This window comes from Lichenostomus cassidix, chromosome 2 (assembly GCF_008360975.1).
Source record: "Lichenostomus cassidix isolate B80296 chromosome 2, HeHo_3.0, whole genome shotgun sequence".
NCBI lineage: Eukaryota > Metazoa > Chordata > Aves > Passeriformes > Meliphagidae > Lichenostomus > Lichenostomus cassidix.
In genome coordinates this window covers 22119420-22135761 of record NC_139482.1, presented here as the reverse complement: position 1 = coordinate 22135761, position 16342 = coordinate 22119420, and the positions used below count along the sequence as shown (strand labels likewise).

Sequence of the window (16342 nt, the reverse complement as noted above, 5' to 3'; positions counted from 1 at the left end):
ATTAATCATTAAATAGGTTCAACACTTGCCAGTGGATTTCTGAGTTTCTAGATTTGCATTCTAGCTGTGCCAAGAACCATGAGTTGTGGTTCTTGAACCATAGGTGACATCTGCTTTTGAATTGAAACAGAAAAAAGCAGTGTCCCCTAAATGAAAACATGACATGTTTTGACATTTTCTGCACAGTATAAGGTAGAAAGATACATACCTTTCTGTGGAAATCATTTTCACAGAGAACAGACAAAATAAATAATATATCAGCTTGGATTTCCAGTATAATGGCATCCTCTTTCTCTTTAGATTTGTTTGCTGCATACTTCAAGACGTCTGTAAATTGATATATTATATATATTTATGAATGCCCCTATACACAAGTCAAAATTCTATTACAGCTGCTGCTATTTAAAAAACTCAAATTTACATGAAGGGATTTTTTAAGCAAGTTCAGTTTTATCTCCTGTGTTTTTACAATAGCTTCCAGAAGTGCAACAGTCTGACGCTGCAGTTTCATAGCCTTTACTCTCGGTGACAGAGCTAGTGACAGCAGTTTGCACTGACTTCTCCCTTGCTCAGACTCTGTGCTGCCCCTTGTATTGTGCCAGTGCAAAGAATTCAGGGAACTGATCTGAATTAAGGAACTCTTAGCAAAAAAAGACAACCAACTTACTGCCTCACTCAACTTTGCAGCTTCACAAACATTTGTACTGGCAGTGGAAATGTGGTAAAGACTTGAAATACCTCCATTGCTGAGAAAATCAGCTTTGGAACCAGTATGTGAAAGAGGACATTCACATGCAAAACTCCCCTAAGAGTAGGAAGTTACTTGATTGTGATATGTAAGGCATAGTGTTAATTTTGCTTTCACTAAAAGCTGTAGGTTTCCACAGAGTTTTCACTGGAGTTCAACTGAGGCTATAAAATACTTAATTTCTAGGCTTTTTATTAGAACATACTCCTTGAATTCCAAAGGATCTTTCCTGTTTTGTTTCCTTCAGAGTACTGAAAACTTTGTTATTGAAAGAAAAGAACTTAAACCAGTTTGTTTTGAAACTTAAACCCAAATTTAACAATAGGTTACTGAACAAGAAAATGCTCCAAAATTGCAGGAGCAGTGGTTAAGCAGTTTTATTCTGCTTTTATTCTTCATATAATGGTACCTTGCTCATATAATGGTACCGTGTTATTAGTTTTATTCCACTCAAAAGAGGAGTTGTGGAAAACAACACTAACAGACTTAGGTGGAAAAATACTCATGGGCTGGAGTTTCTGGGGACTACGGCAATGAAAACAAAATGTACTAAATGCAGTTACATAAAGGGAGAAGGGGCAGCTTTCACTCTGAAATTAAACATCTAGACTTTTAAAGCTGTCTGTTTTGCTTGACTCATTTAATGTGTGTTGAAATGTAAAAAAAAAAATTAAAATCAAATCAGTTACATCTTGGATTAAATGGTAGAGGGTTTTTTAATTTTCCAGCAGTCAAAGGAATAACACGCTAAAAGCACAGCACACAAAAAACACATGAACGTTCTTAGCGTCAACAGAAATGTACTAATTAAAGAACAGCAGTACAAATTGTACTTTACCCAGTAGCTGGCTAATTCCTCCCTGGTCACACAAATTAATGTTCACAGCATCGTTGCTGAGGGACACAACACATCTCAGCGCTCGGAGGCCATAGCGCATTTGTGCAAGTTTGTTGCCACGAGCACCTGTTCCATGGAAACTGTTACCTTGACCAAAGAAAGGCTCTGTGGAGCAATCACAAAGAATACTGGTTTTGGCAGACAGCGTATGTTCAGAATAATAATGTGCTCAGAAAAAATAAAAGCAAAAAAAACCTCAAAACACAACAACAACAACACTAAAATCCCCTCGAAGTTAGAAATTCTTGTTTAAAACCATCTAGTATTAAGCCTATGTAGGACTACACTTTTTAAATGCACAAGAAAGGTATGATTTTCGTGAACATTTAAAATTATTATACATTTTTTAACCTCACTAGGTTCATGAGCAGTTTTCAAAACTCACAATATGTTCTTTAGCATGACATTTAATATCAACCTTTTGATCTCTATTCAACCCAAATAAAAATTTCTTCCTAGGAAGACATAACAATTTTTTAAAGAAAAATATCTATCCTCAGAAATTCGGTCAATAAAACTGAGTGCTCTTAGTTATCTTTATCCTTAGCCCACACTCTTATCTGATGCCCACAAGCCAGCTTTGGTCTAGAACCTTGTCTTATTGTGTACAGCTCTGAGTTAACATGTCCTGCCTCATGGCACGAATTACTGGTTGGACTTCCTGCCACAATGAAAGGGCCTGGCTTGCTTAAAACACAAGCAGTAGAGGTGTTTGTCTGCCCACATACATGAAGGAATATCAGTACAGCAGTACATAGGGAAAGGGGAAATAGCTTCTCCTTCAGTAGGGAAAGAAAAAAAAAAGGTCGTGTTTTGGAAACATTTGTTTCCTAAGTGACCTGTTGAAAATCATTCCAACATCATGAGTTTTACATTTTGCTTTCCTGTCAAAGAATGCAAGTTCAGTTGAACTGTTTTGAGGTTACTTGTATGTGAAACCCATGATCACCTACTGACCTTGGCCTGTACACCATTCCAGGAACACAAGGAGAAGAGTATTCCCTTGGTAGGACAAGTATTTATCTACTAACACAGGAGCCACTGAAGCTAAAACTGCAATTGCATGAAGCTGCAATTCTTCATACTGGGCAGCAGACCAGCCAGGAAATCCAGGCTTTTGATTTGGTTTTACATAATAAAGCAAAGCTGGCATCACATGATTTTCACTGAGGAGCTGCAGAGTCCAGACAAAGAAAAAGAGAGACAGTTTACAGGTTTCACAAGCCAGTAAGAAAAATCTAAAGCCATGAGTCAACTTTATCTATCCTACACTAACAAAATTATTTTTTTATTAAGAAACTATGTCATGAACAGTACAAGTACAGGCAAACTCTCTTTATATTTTGTATCTTTCCCACAGACTGTGGTTTGTTAAACTTTATTCTGTTCTTCAAGTGTATTTCACTAATGCTCTGCAGTCACTTGTCAGCAATTTTCGTAGCATGGTCTAAGTTTGTAACTTTCTAAAATAGAAATTGTATGCTGCTTTCCAACAGCAGGACTTGGGCTGAAGCTATGCATGAATTCTTGATTTGGAGAGCAGATAATTTCAGTGTACTTGACCATGCCAGATGGACAGATAACTAATTCTCATGATTCCTCTGTCTTTTTTTTTTTTTTTTACTTAGTGTCTGTTCTGTTCTAACTTACCTGTGCAGCAGATGGATCTTTAGATAAGACTCCCAGTACATGAAGTAGTAACTTCTTCATCTCAAAGTCCTCAGAAGAGTAGGTAAGTTTAAAGCCTTTTACCAAGGGATTTTGAAGTTTAACTATGAAGGAAATTGTTGATAAGTTACAAAAAATCATCATTAAAAGCAAAAATAGTGTAATTATGCAGTATGGAATCTCTTACCTTCATCAAACGTTGCAAGTACTATTAAGAGCTCTGCAAATCCACTTTCCTAATAGGCATTCAAAAACATACATTAATTAAAATAAATTGCATTGTAATTAAGACCCATGATTTAATTTTGGTTTTGCTTTTTTCTTCAGAACACAGATTTTAATGTATCCCATGGCAGAATAAATAGAATTTTATCAAAGAAGAAATCAGCCATTTGGACATTATACAAAAATAACTAACTGCAGTCCTAAGGGTACAATTAGTTAAACCCCTGTTTCATTCAATACAAGTCTGAACTTCTATGGGGAAGTCCCAAACACATGTAATCACTGCTATAATCTAACACAAGAAAAATGTATTCTCAGTACTCTTAGAGTTGTGTTTTTTTAAATGCATTTGTTCATATTTTACATCAAGGTCATCACTACACACGATTTTGTGGCTTCTGTTGAGCATACCAGCACACCAACACACTTCAGTGTATGTACAACTAAACATACGGTTCAGTTAAACATAAACTAAACCACTGCTTGTATGGGCAAGAAGCATTTACCAATATCACATATTAAAAGCTCAGAAAATAAAATCCAGTAAATCATAGCTCCTAGAGAGCTAACAGAAAACAATAATGTCTAATAAAGCTATGGATAGGACCAAGACCTGGAGGTGTCTGTGCAGCACACTGGAGGCAAAAGAGTTTTGTTTCTGAGGTAAGCAATTAGCAAACAGACAATTTTGTTCTAAAACAGAGTTAATAATTAATATCATTATGAGCTTTATATTTCATATATTTTACAGTTTGCTTGTGATGTGAAAACTGTCTTCCTTTTCAAAGGCTCAGATTCTTGTGCTGATTTCTGAACTATATAACATACAAGACTGATTTTTCTGAAGTTGCTTGGATAGTATATTAAAAAAAAGGGTACATTCTGTAGCAAATTTCTCTAGTATTATCTATAAGGCAGGAGTAAATGGCAATGTTAATGTTTTTTGTACCTGATATTTATACCTTGTAAAATCTCTAGACAGGCTGAGAGTACAGAACCTAAATTAAATTGTTTTAATATTTTCTTTGCATAGAAAAAATTTTTCTTCCTTTTAGTATAAGGAATTAAAAATACATATTCTGTTTACTTATCTTACAGAAAAAAATGTCCTGTTTCCACAGCCAGATAAACAATTTGAATGTTTTAGACATCAAATATGCTGCTGCAATTGTATAACAGACATTTCATACTAGTTAGTGTCAAATGAAAAACTTGAATGAAAAGTCTGTAACCTTCATTACAGACGATAACATCTGTTTAGTAATACAGCCAATTGGAAAACTTCTATTCAAGCAGAAAGAATTCCTGAACAACCAATAGATCCCCAGGGATTTGATTGCTTAATTACTCAGCATGTATGTCACAACTTCATTTGAAATTCTAAATCTGAACTGTAAAACAAGAGAGTAAAGGAATATTAACATCTATAAAAAATTAATTTCTCTACAGGTTTCTCATAAAAATTCTGGAATATAACAAAAGAATGAGTCATCTACATTGTAGGCAAGTTATGGTAGTACATTATGTGACCTAGCCTTTAAAAGAATTTATGTGCCTCTTATTAACTGGATCTGAGTAATTATTTTCTCAGAATCTTACTTAGAGCTCCTGAGCTGATTTTTCAACAACCCTTCTTTTTCCCAGTTATGAGGCACACACTGAATACAGTCTACATCTTCAGACAACAAATGAGATTTAGTGCGATACTCATTAAAAGAGAATGGCACGTTGAAGAATCTGTACAAGAATACAAGAGTTAACATACTCTTTTGCACATAAATAATGTTAATGCAATTTCCAAAGTATTGAATAAGGTTGATGCTAGTATTCTGGGCTAATAACCTACAGATTTTAAGTCTCTTTGAGGTACAGACAATTGCAGAAAGAAAAATGTTTTCTTGCTCAGCAAATCCAAGAAAAATAAAAAGTGCTGGAGACACAGTAGAAAAAAATTATAACGCTAATAGGGAAGAATACCGAGCCTGTAATAGCAAAGGAGAAGTTATTAGGCTCTGGAATACAACTCTCAATATACTTACAATCATAGCTGCTGCAGGGTTTCCAGCCAGCAATGTGGCAATCACCAAGAGGTCATTCCGGAGCTGACGATCGCAGTGCCGGAAGCCATGCATGAGAAGGTCTACAAATGCTTCTTGCAAAGCACTTAAAAGAAAATTAAATGTATTTTACCTCTTCATTTGGTATTCTAATGTTAGACACCTCTACATGTATGAATCCTCATTCAGCATCATACTTTTCAAAGCCTTAGGGTTTAACTGCAACAGAAATAACTTAAAACTTTATTATGAAATGGATTCTTTTGGGTACCACTAGACATCCAATTTATTCATATATGCAAGATGCATGTACTAAAAATTGAACCTTCCACTGTTTGTGTCATCATTAATTAATAGAAAGACACAGTATTTACTCAAACATGGAACTGAACATTGCTGAGTGATTACTGAGAATAAATAGTCTAATCTTAAACAGTAAAAGCAGTCTAACTCACTAAGGAAAAACCTGTTATTTAGTCCAGCAGAGGATTTAGTAATAAACCTTGTATATCATGGCACAGAAATTCCTTCTAATTTTATAACATAAACACTTCAACAGTGAAGGAATACCAGCCTGTTGAGCCTAACATGGGAGCTTGAAAATGCTGCAAATAACTTTCTTATGGTACAAAGCAATAGATAGGGCTATTCCTCCTGCACTATGCAGCAGACTTGTTCTTGCCCTATAAGAGCAACAACTATTAATACTGAAAACTTAATGAGGTTGTAATTAGAGACCCATTTGCATTTCTCTCAGTTAATTCCAAACAAAATGCCACAAAACAGAATGCTTTAGATGTCTCCAAAATTACAACATTAATTCATAAAATGCTCCCTGTACTTACCATACACATTCCAAGCTCCTGAGCTGATTAACAGCTTCTTCTTTTGAGGTGCTTTCTAGCAGGTTCCATAGGATATCTGAAGAATGGAACACCAGCTCTCCTGAGGGATCAGCACCATTTAAATACAAACAGAGCCTGCTGGCTGCTTGGGCCTTTATCATTAGTCCACAATTTATTCCTGAAATAATGAAAATCTGAGTAATTAATTCTCTCTAGGTCAGCAATTGTTTTAGGCATGTTGACAGAGCAAATGATCTAAGATCAATGGCAATGAGATTGTTGAAAGAACAGTTGGTACTAACCAGAGACGGAAAGACGCTGGAGAGCTTTAAGTACCCACAACTTCTCAGTAAGCTGATTTTCAACTAATGCTAGTGACAAAGAGAGAGTTTCTGCTAATCCTCCTAGTTCAGCCATCTCGATTTTATAGTTTGCACTTGCTGGCTGGTAACCTGCACACACAATAGCTTTAGTTACAATGCAGTAGTTAGAATGCAGTAACTACTCAGAATTTTCATTACTTCATGAAATGTTCATCCATTCTCAAGAAAGAATTGAGAATCAAGTATCGTATTTCAAGCAGTTAAGAAATACAATCCAATACACAGGAGCTGCTTTTCTGATATCCAAATAGTGCCTAAAACATATCCAACAGACTCATCCTCAAGCAGACTTAAATGCTATATAAACAAATTAATTGCTTCTTAGAATTTAGACAATGAAAGCAAAAGCAGGGTTGTAGAGGTGAAAAACTGCCTTCAGTCATGCATTAAGTTATTGGTGCACAACCTAATTCTCTTCTGTAGCCTAATTCACTAGAGAATTAATGCCTTCTATCATCATATTACTTAAAATAGGCAAATCCAAACTTGGATTTATGAGCTTGACTTTCTAATGTGTCCCTGATTTTACTGTCTATGCAAACCTGTATTTCATTACTGAATTATGGGGAAGGGGAAGCATTGAGAAAATAAATTTATATTTATATATGATAACTCATGAAAACAAAGTTTAAGCAGCTTAAATATATATGTGTGTGTGTATATGTGTCAAATGTCATGAAGTACAAGATTGATAAATACAGATAATGCACACGGTGAAATGAGTTTTAACTAAGCATAAACTCTGATAGGCTCCAAGCTGATATGACTTTATAGATAAGAGAACTGCAGGGTGAAACTCTGGCAAGATTTCCATATATGCTTAGAGATTAAATACTTGACTTAAAAAAATAAGACTGAAACACATTCTTCATTTCAAGATAACATATCTTTTTTTCTAAATCTGAAGAAAAAAAATAAAATTGCTAGATAACATTCACTTATCCTGATGGAATTATTTACAGATACAGAACTAAACACATACATAGCTGCTTGCAGGATTTGAGTCTTGTTTGTAAGGTAAAAACATATTTGAATGCTTTCATATTTCTAGAATTTTGAAAGGGCTGTAGAGCTGTAGCTTCTTTGGGCCTCCTAAAATAAATCAAAGCTTATGAGAGGGCACAGAACTAGTGCCACACTGCAGGAAAACAGCAGTGGAGCACACTGACATCAAGCATGTTCCTTGACCTGCACTCTCGAGCCACACTGTGGCAATGTTCACCTGAGGTTTGGCTGCCTATAAATCCAGTGCTGTCTCAGAGCATGTGATGCTGTGCCCCTCTGGGAGGGGATCTGTGACTGCCTCTGGCACCATCATAGGAGCCAAGGGCATTATATAATAGTAGCTTCTGATCATGCCTGAGTTCATGCACAGCCTCTTTCTGCAGAGACAAGTCACACAACTTATTCAAACCTATACTCAAATGTGTCCATATAATATGAACTAAACCAAATTTAGATGTGCTCAGATCTACCCCTCACAACACAAGTGAAACCAGAGCTGCTTCCCTCCAGACTACATATAAAAAGCCGAAAACTGCATTTCCCTTCTTGTAATTCTGATCCTAACTACATTTCTTCTCCCTCCATTATCCACATTGCAGAGATCTTGTATCACTTCACATTTTCTGGATGCTATTTAATGCTAATTCCATAACTGTAGTAATTAATTCTTTGTACACTGATGAGCTTATTTCAGAGTAGAGTGTGCACCTTTATATAAACATGTTAATTGCACATTTACCAATGCTATGTATTTAATATATGAAATACAATAACTATAGTTATAAAGAAAAGTTAATCAATAGCTAATTAAAAGAGGCATTTCAAAGTTGCTGGGTTTATTAAAAAAATAAAAATACTGTGCTGTACCTGGAAGGAGTTTTCCTGGTGGCTCCATATTATAAAAGCTAATAACACACTTACAGATTTGTACTTTAACTTGAGAGCTTGGCACTCTCATCAAGTAACCTGCCAGAAAGAGAAAGAAATGAAATTTGCAGACTTTACAAATTTTTTAGAAAGTATTCTTAACACAGTATTCCTTTTTTTATAGCACTTAGTCATGTCATTTTCTTTGGTCACAGACCCTACAAATCTGTAATTTCATGCAAAGTTTCATTATAAAATATTCAAGGGACAGAGACTCTCACACTGGAGAGGACAAAGGGGTCTCACAGAAGTAGCTTAAACTTAATTAAAAAGTTACCTTCTCTGCTTTATGGCTACAGATTCTTGTAAGACAATGGATGTTATTCCAGAAGTTGTGGAATTCTGAGGAAAGCTACTACACTAAGCTGTTGTCATCATTACCGTGTCAGAAACTTTTCCTCTAAGCAGATGTGTTATGAAATAAAGGGAGCATAGAAAGTGATCTTTTTCACAAGTGAAAGAGAATTTAATCTAGAGCTACCAATGCCTAATATGAATAATACAAACCATCTTTCACATTTTAATATCTTTTTGGACTTGTAACTCTAAAGAGAATGTGGAACCATCTGCAATCAGGTGGTCATTCTGCTGCCTACTCAGATCTGTGAAAATAAAGACTCCTAAAAGTATTTTTTTACCCATTTCAAGGACATTTCTTTCATGTGTGACAGGCTGATTGTGCTACCTTTCCACCATTTATGTCTTACTATTAATTGAGCTGTATTATCACTCCTGCTCTATTCTGAATCCTTTGACTTACAAAGAAAATACTTACAGTATTTTCTTTGGAAATCACAAATGTGACATGCAAAAAGACGTAAAAAGGTCATAAAGAGATATTTTAGTATTAAGAGGTCCAGTGACATTAAGACATGACTTTGACACCTTTTTCTCAACAGTACTCTGAAAAGAGATTTCTGAAGGACAGAAGCTCATGGCTCAGATGCCACAAGAAGCTGAAGCCAGAAACTACTACTCTTAGTAAGACATGGCATTAAACTGTCTTGTACTTCACCTTTGTAGGTGATAGTTCTCAGGCTTTTGGGTTTTGAAGGTCTGACCTGGGAGTCAGGAGTTATCACTGTTTATCACCCGTGTCTTCCACTTGGTTGCAAACAAGCAGGAACATTCCAGGTATCCCAGGTTTCACTGTTTATAGCAATATACCCATTTCTCAGACCAAAATGAAATGAAACAGGCTATATACAGGTTTAGTTCTTCATCTGTACTGGTAAAGTTTTCTCACGTAGCTTTTGACACTGACAGATAGATAATTCTGGTAGCTATACTGCAGGTTAGCTGCAGAGCAAAGTAAAAATTGTTTCTAATACTAAAAAGCAGAGAGGACTGAATAAATAATTGAAAAAAAATACCTAAATTTACTTAGGAAAAACAAGAAATTAAAATTGTGCTAATAATACAGTTGATTTTATTGTGGCATAATAATAATTTTATTGTGGCATATCAGGTTACACTCACCCAGTTGTGCAATGGATTGTGAAACTTCTCCGGAATAGTTTAGTTCATCAGATGATTTCTTTTTTTGAAAAGGTAACCTGCAAAAGTGAAATTTAACAATATTACAACTATGCTTTAATCAAGTCACCAGAAAAGTACAGTAGCTTTTCTCTTCTTTCTTGATCATTTTTGCAGATAAGGACACTTTTACTAGGATGAATGCATTCTTTGCCGTGCCGATTCTACGCTGAAAGCTCCAGCTCCACAACCTGCAATTACATGTTGGCAATTAGTGGTACATGTTCATAGATAATATTTTCATAATTGATATGATGCAATAAGACATGCTGAATAAACAAATGCCATTTAAACGTGGACTACTAAATCTTTCAACTTATACACTATCAGGCCATTGCAGGGCTAGGCTATGTACGGACACGTGCAGAGGTGGAAAAAAATGGATCATATTTCTGGGCAAGACATGTTAAAATGGATAAATGCAAAACCAATAAACTGACCCCAAATAGCCCAACAACACATTTATTTTTAAAAACAGGACACTTAGAAATACTCAATAACATACTCAAAATACTCAGGTACGACATAAATACGTAAGTGCTAAAAACTATCTAACAGTAAACATTACAGTATTATGCTAAGGTCTCTGCAGCACGTACTGTAGAAGCAGCTTTTCAGTAGGTTTACCTCTGTAAACACTGCCAGAGAAAAAGAAGGGAGAGAGCAAATAATGGAAGAAATGTTGGGGGAGGCAGGGGAGGGAGAAACAAGACATTGAAATAGAAGTGGGAAAAAGACAGCAGTAATGAAAGAGTGGAATATTTTACTGAAGAAATTAATGTATCTGAAACTGGATTAAAAAAAAAAAACAGCCCCTGCTTCTGGTTAAAGCCTTCTCTGTTATATGAAGTAGTAGTGAATTGTGGTGGAATTTCCATAGTACACAAATTAAAGCAAAACCCAAGGGTGCAATTTTCCAAAATATATTCATTGCAGAAACCACAATTAGTGCTGAACTGCTCTAACAGATGAAAAGTCCCACAGCTACATTTTATCAGCTTCATACTCTCATTCTCAGTTTTGTCATGCTTCTACCAAACACCAAGGAAAATTGAACTCCAGGATGTACCTCCTCATTCCCCACTGTGTGGCAGCAAAGAAAAGCAGTACAACTGAGCATGCTTAGGGAACTAAAAGATTCAGCTGAGAAGTTCTGCGTTTATTAAACCTAACAGTTGACAGGAAGCTATGTAAAAATGTATTTGAATATCTGTTTTATTATGCCACTAATTTTTTATCTGGTGGTTTGGGTTTTTTTCTTCCTTATTCTCTTCCATTGAAACGAAGTAACTGTAGGAGTAACTGTACTTACAAGCAAACCATGTGTAACTTTTCTGAATTATTGAGGAGGAAACTACTGACAACTGTGGATAACACCTCAATTTTATTTGACAGATTACTTACAGTATGACAACAAAGATTACCAAAAGGTCATGCAATACATTTTTAAAATAAATATAAATCCTAAATCCTGTTGAGGTTCATTCTCTTCTGTAATATGGTTTGTAATTTTGTAAAGCTTGCCTTCAGGTATTAAAGTGCCTTTGTGTCACCCTATGTTTTTAAACTCGCTTAAGAGCTCACTTGAAACAGCAAAACGTACCTCAGTACTACTTAGCTGCTGAATCTTTTGAGGCCAGCAGTCCCAGCATGACCTAGGCATTAAGACACCTTGGGGAACCTTGCTTCCAAGCAAACTGGGGCCAAGTACAACAGTTTTGAATTGTGTAATACGTAACTGCACAGATACTGAACTGCTAAAGTGGGTCTCTCCTTCATGTCAACAGAAATTGGACATAAGTAAAAGACAGTTAATGAAAAGCATGGATGATACAATGGATACCTTGCAGACACAGGTGCTTTGTAGATAGATGCTGTACAGATATGTCAGTTGCCTTAGAAAATATATAAATCCATTAATAAGCAGTGTCTCAATCTTGAAAAGAGGGGCTGAGGTACTTACCCAAATAATTTAATAAGTTCACATAAAGGCTCAATGAAAGCTTCTTGTTCATTCACTTTTTCTGCACACAGGTTAAGAATTTTGTTAATTTGTGCTACATCCTCAAGGGGCTTTTAATGAAAAATTAAGGAAATCAGATTGTACCACTACGAATCAGAAGAAATAGCTGAAAACTGTATTCATCACATTTCAAAGACACAACCAAGAAAAAACAAGACCAATGCTTCCAAAGTTAGGAGTTTAAAAGAAGCATGTGAGTCATTACTTAGGCTTTTCGAAGCAGCCTTACTTTTACAGAAGTACAAATTTTGCAAACCCGATTTAGGTGTGTTCTCAGCTGAACTCACTGGAAGTTCAGCACTAAATTTCTAAAAATGTAGGATGAACAGGTTGTATATCACAATGTCAGATCTAAATTCTGAGACAGTCCTATGGTAATTAAATTGTTTTCTACTCTAGCCCCAAGTGCCTAACTGAAGTTTGAAAATCTGGACCCAAATACATACCGAGATTATGTAATTTAGGGTAGAGGCACAAATCAAAACTGAAGAGATAACTGAGACTGAAAAGTACCAGCAATCCACTGACTCACAAAAACTGCCTTTAAGTACACAACTCAGTTGTGAAGTAATGTGATACCTTAAATCACTGTGCAATTACCTGAACTGTATGAAATTATTCACATTTTTTCCACATGCCCACACCCTCCCTAGTACTTCTCATTATTAGAAGCCTTTCAGTTTGTACTGTAAATATGAAAAAGTTACTGATAAATTAGTCTGACTTCATTTTTCTTTAAATTGCCTCCTTACTGGAAGTCATTGCTATTTTATCTGCTGTTTCTTAAGTAGTGGCAACTATTGTGCTTTTCTATTCTGAGTTGAAAGCACACCAGTTACATATTGGATACTTTGAGCCACTGTATAGGTGAGAACCCTCTATTGAATTTTGTGACAAATTAATTTATTATCCAAGAATCTTGCCAACCTAGCAACCTTGGCTGTGTGCACACAATGAGGCCAGTGATGAGAATGTACATGGATCATCCCTGTTCACCACGTGGAAGAACAGTACAGCATCAAATATTTTGCTGAAAAGCCAGAGTATTACCATACATAAAACACCATGACTTCAGAATCCTATGATGGCAAAAAGGATACAAGCCCATATTCAAAATGCTTGACTACCTTCTTGAGAGTTTTCAGCTGCTCTTTTTCCAAATCTTTCTTAAGTAAAAGAATGAAAAGCAGTTAATTGCAGTTTGCCTCAGAACATTAAATGATTATGCTTATCCCCTTTTAAGTTTAAATGAAAGTGGAAACCAGATTAAAAAATTTACAAGACACAATGAAACTCTGAAAGTGCTTTGCAGCAGGATTAACTCCATGATAAATCCTCATTTCTAAGTATGAAGTCAGTTTTCTTGTAACTGAAGAGGCTTTTAAAAACTCCTGTTCAAATGTATGAACTCTTTCTCTCACATTCTCTGGGATTCATTGTAAAGCAAATTTTCTTCACCTCCCTGGAGAACTCCTAGCAATTAACTTGGGCAATTCCATAAATTCATTACATACTTTCAATAAATTTGTATGAATATCTGTTTCCCAACTGTAGGTTTCAGTACTCTAAAATTCTCAAAAAGGCTAGAAATTCTGCATGGCTAGTTTTTGCATGTACATAGTTGTGCGATCTTCTCTTTCTCTACGTATTTTTTAATATAAAACCAGAACTGACACAATTTTCTAATTACAATGATCATCTGCAGAAGCATTCAAATACCAGAAGAAATACTCAGCTTTGAGCTCTGTAGCTCCAGCCACCTGTGCTGGATATAATAAACCCATCCGAGTTTACCCAGGGTGGGTGCTAAAGTAACTGTATAAAGCATTTGTTTAAGCCCCATTACTCCCCGTGTAACTGAGATAGCGAGGTATCAGGGTTACTTACTGAGCTGTCAGGGCTACTGAATGAGATATCAGGGTTACTTACTGAGCTCTCAGGGCTACTGAATGAGATATCAGGGTTACTTACTGAGGTATCAGGGTTACTTACTGAGGTATCAGGGTTACTGAATGAGCCAGAACTTTCGAGCAGTTTGATGACGAGATCCAAATCCATTGATCTCAGTGGTGCATCCTGAAAAAGCCACACTTTTAACCTTTTCACTTTAAATTTTGAGATTTTGCTTTTAAGGTGCTTAAATTGTGAAGCGGCTACGTTATACCAAATGAATTTACCGATGGACGGGTAAACCCAGGCTGTGTGCAGAGCAGAAACCGGGGCTTGTTCCCAGGGCAAGGCTGGGCAGGGCAGGGCAGGGCAGGGCAGGGCAGGGCAGGGCAGGGCAGGGCAGGGCAGGGGTGCCCCTGCCCGAGGGAGAGCTCACCTGGGCGGCGTTCGGGCCGCTCCTGCGCCGCTGGCCGTGGCTTCGAGAGGAGCTGGAGGCCGAGGAGTGGGAAGCCGCCCGTGGGCGATAGGGCTCGGCGGCAGCCAGCGCGGCCATGGTGTCTCCGCCGCGGCGGCAGCGCGGCCCGGCCGTTGCCGTGGCAGCAGCGCGGCACCTCCTCCCGGCACCGGGGCCCGGTCCCTGCGGCCTCGTTCCGCTGCCACAGCTCTGCCGCCTCCCCCGCGTTTGACGCCTTCCTCCAGCCTGCCAGAAAAGTCACTCCGCAGGCTTTAGCTGTGGACGCGACCTCGGCGAGAAAAGCATTTCCCCACCCCGTGCGGTGCAGACGCTCGGCGGCTCCCACAGGCTGGGGAGCTGGAAGGGAAGAATCTGGTCGATCCGTAACAATTAATAATGAAAAAACCCTCCAGGAGAGACCACCATGACAAACCCCAGAGAGGAAAGCGCTGCCTGTGGTAGCCTCGCAGCGGGGAGGAGGGCGAGAAGAACCTTTTCTCTGCATAGACCAATAGAGAAAAGCAATAAAGGCAGGGACAGAAGCGTAAGGGATGTGGATATGTTCTACGTGCAAACAGCGAGCAGCTGCTCGACGCTCAGTTGACAGCTGAGATTCAAGGACAACACAGCTCTTGGTGTGCTCCCAAGTACTCTACAGGACTGCTCACTTCAGCTGCCCTGCCTAGGATCTGGATACACTCTGGACAAGATGCACACCTCTCACGATGGATGTGCACATATCCTAAGTCTTCGAGTGCAGGCACTGTCAGTGCCAACCTGTTTTCATTAGCAAATAATTAACTACAGTGATTCCAAACAAAAATTTGAATATGTGAATAGATTTACTGAATGGTAAGATAGCTGAGTAAACCTCCAGACATCTTTAATATGAAAAGAAGTGATTGATAACAATCAATGAAGACACCATTATGCCTCCAACTATAACCAATACAGTTCTTATTTTCATTTTTCCCCAGTTTATATGCTACACCCCTCCCATTTCATACCTGCCTTCTGCAGAAATAAGGTGCATATCATGTTTAATACTCACATATGCTATAGAATTCTCTTTTCATCAAAGGGAAAATACACAATATTGTATATTTGTGTATACACACAAATACCCATGCACACTGTATTTAGTAGAAATTCATCCTGTATGCAACTCCAAAATGATGGCAAAAATATAGTCTAGCATAGTATGGGACTCTTAATTTAGAAAATGCTATGTGCCCTTTGACATCCATAACATGTTGAGTTGTGATCACAGGAGCACAGGTCATACAAAGGTAGGGCCTGTGGGACATTATACAGTGCCCTCGCCTGATGGGACCCGTCAGTTGCCAGTGTTGGAGCTGACACTTTCAGTATTTGACACTTTTCATCCATCCATGTACACACAATTCTTTATTAACCACTTTGCTGGCCCTTCCATGTTCTACTTAAGTATTTGTTTCTGTGAACATTCTGTTTTCTATTTGGGCTTACATGGGATGGAATAAGATTTTCTATTAAGCATCTGAAATTAATTGTGCTGACAATGCTTATATGTCTGCAGGCATTTAGCTGAACAACTGGATTATATAGTTTTTCTCTTGGTGCCAGATAGGAACTGAAGTTACACATATTCACAGTTTTAAAGCCTATATAAAAAAAAACCTGCTAACATTTATTTTTATTTTA

General features: G+C 37.2%; 1 protein-coding gene across 2 annotated transcripts in view; it reads right to left on the bottom strand.

Moving 5' to 3' along the window:
• The window catches only part of CFAP69 (cilia and flagella associated protein 69), a 28301-nt gene extending 12854 nt beyond the window's left edge, over positions 1-15447 (bottom strand). The window contains exons 1-14 of one of the 2 annotated variants that reach the window (XM_085050675.1): positions 14642-15447; positions 14308-14391; positions 13416-13481; positions 12256-12365; positions 10236-10312; positions 8697-8795; positions 6744-6893; positions 6442-6619; positions 5579-5702; positions 3502-3550; positions 3297-3418; positions 2604-2820; positions 1587-1751; positions 209-327 (exon numbers count right to left, since the gene is read on the bottom strand). In XM_085050675.1, coding sequence (XP_084906801.1) covers positions 209-327; positions 1587-1751; positions 2604-2820; positions 3297-3418; positions 3502-3550; positions 5579-5702; positions 6442-6619; positions 6744-6893; positions 8697-8795; positions 10236-10312; positions 12256-12365; positions 13416-13481; positions 14308-14391; positions 14642-14758 — 1677 coding nt within the window. In that variant the 5' untranslated portion in view covers positions 14759-15447. The remainder of the gene's footprint in view (positions 1-208; positions 328-1586; positions 1752-2603; positions 2821-3296; positions 3419-3501; positions 3551-5578; positions 5703-6441; positions 6620-6743; positions 6894-8696; positions 8796-10235; positions 10313-12255; positions 12366-13415; positions 13482-14307; positions 14392-14641) is intronic. The other variant, XM_085050673.1, reaches the window with a different exon arrangement.
• Positions 15448-16342: the final 895 nt, after the last annotated feature.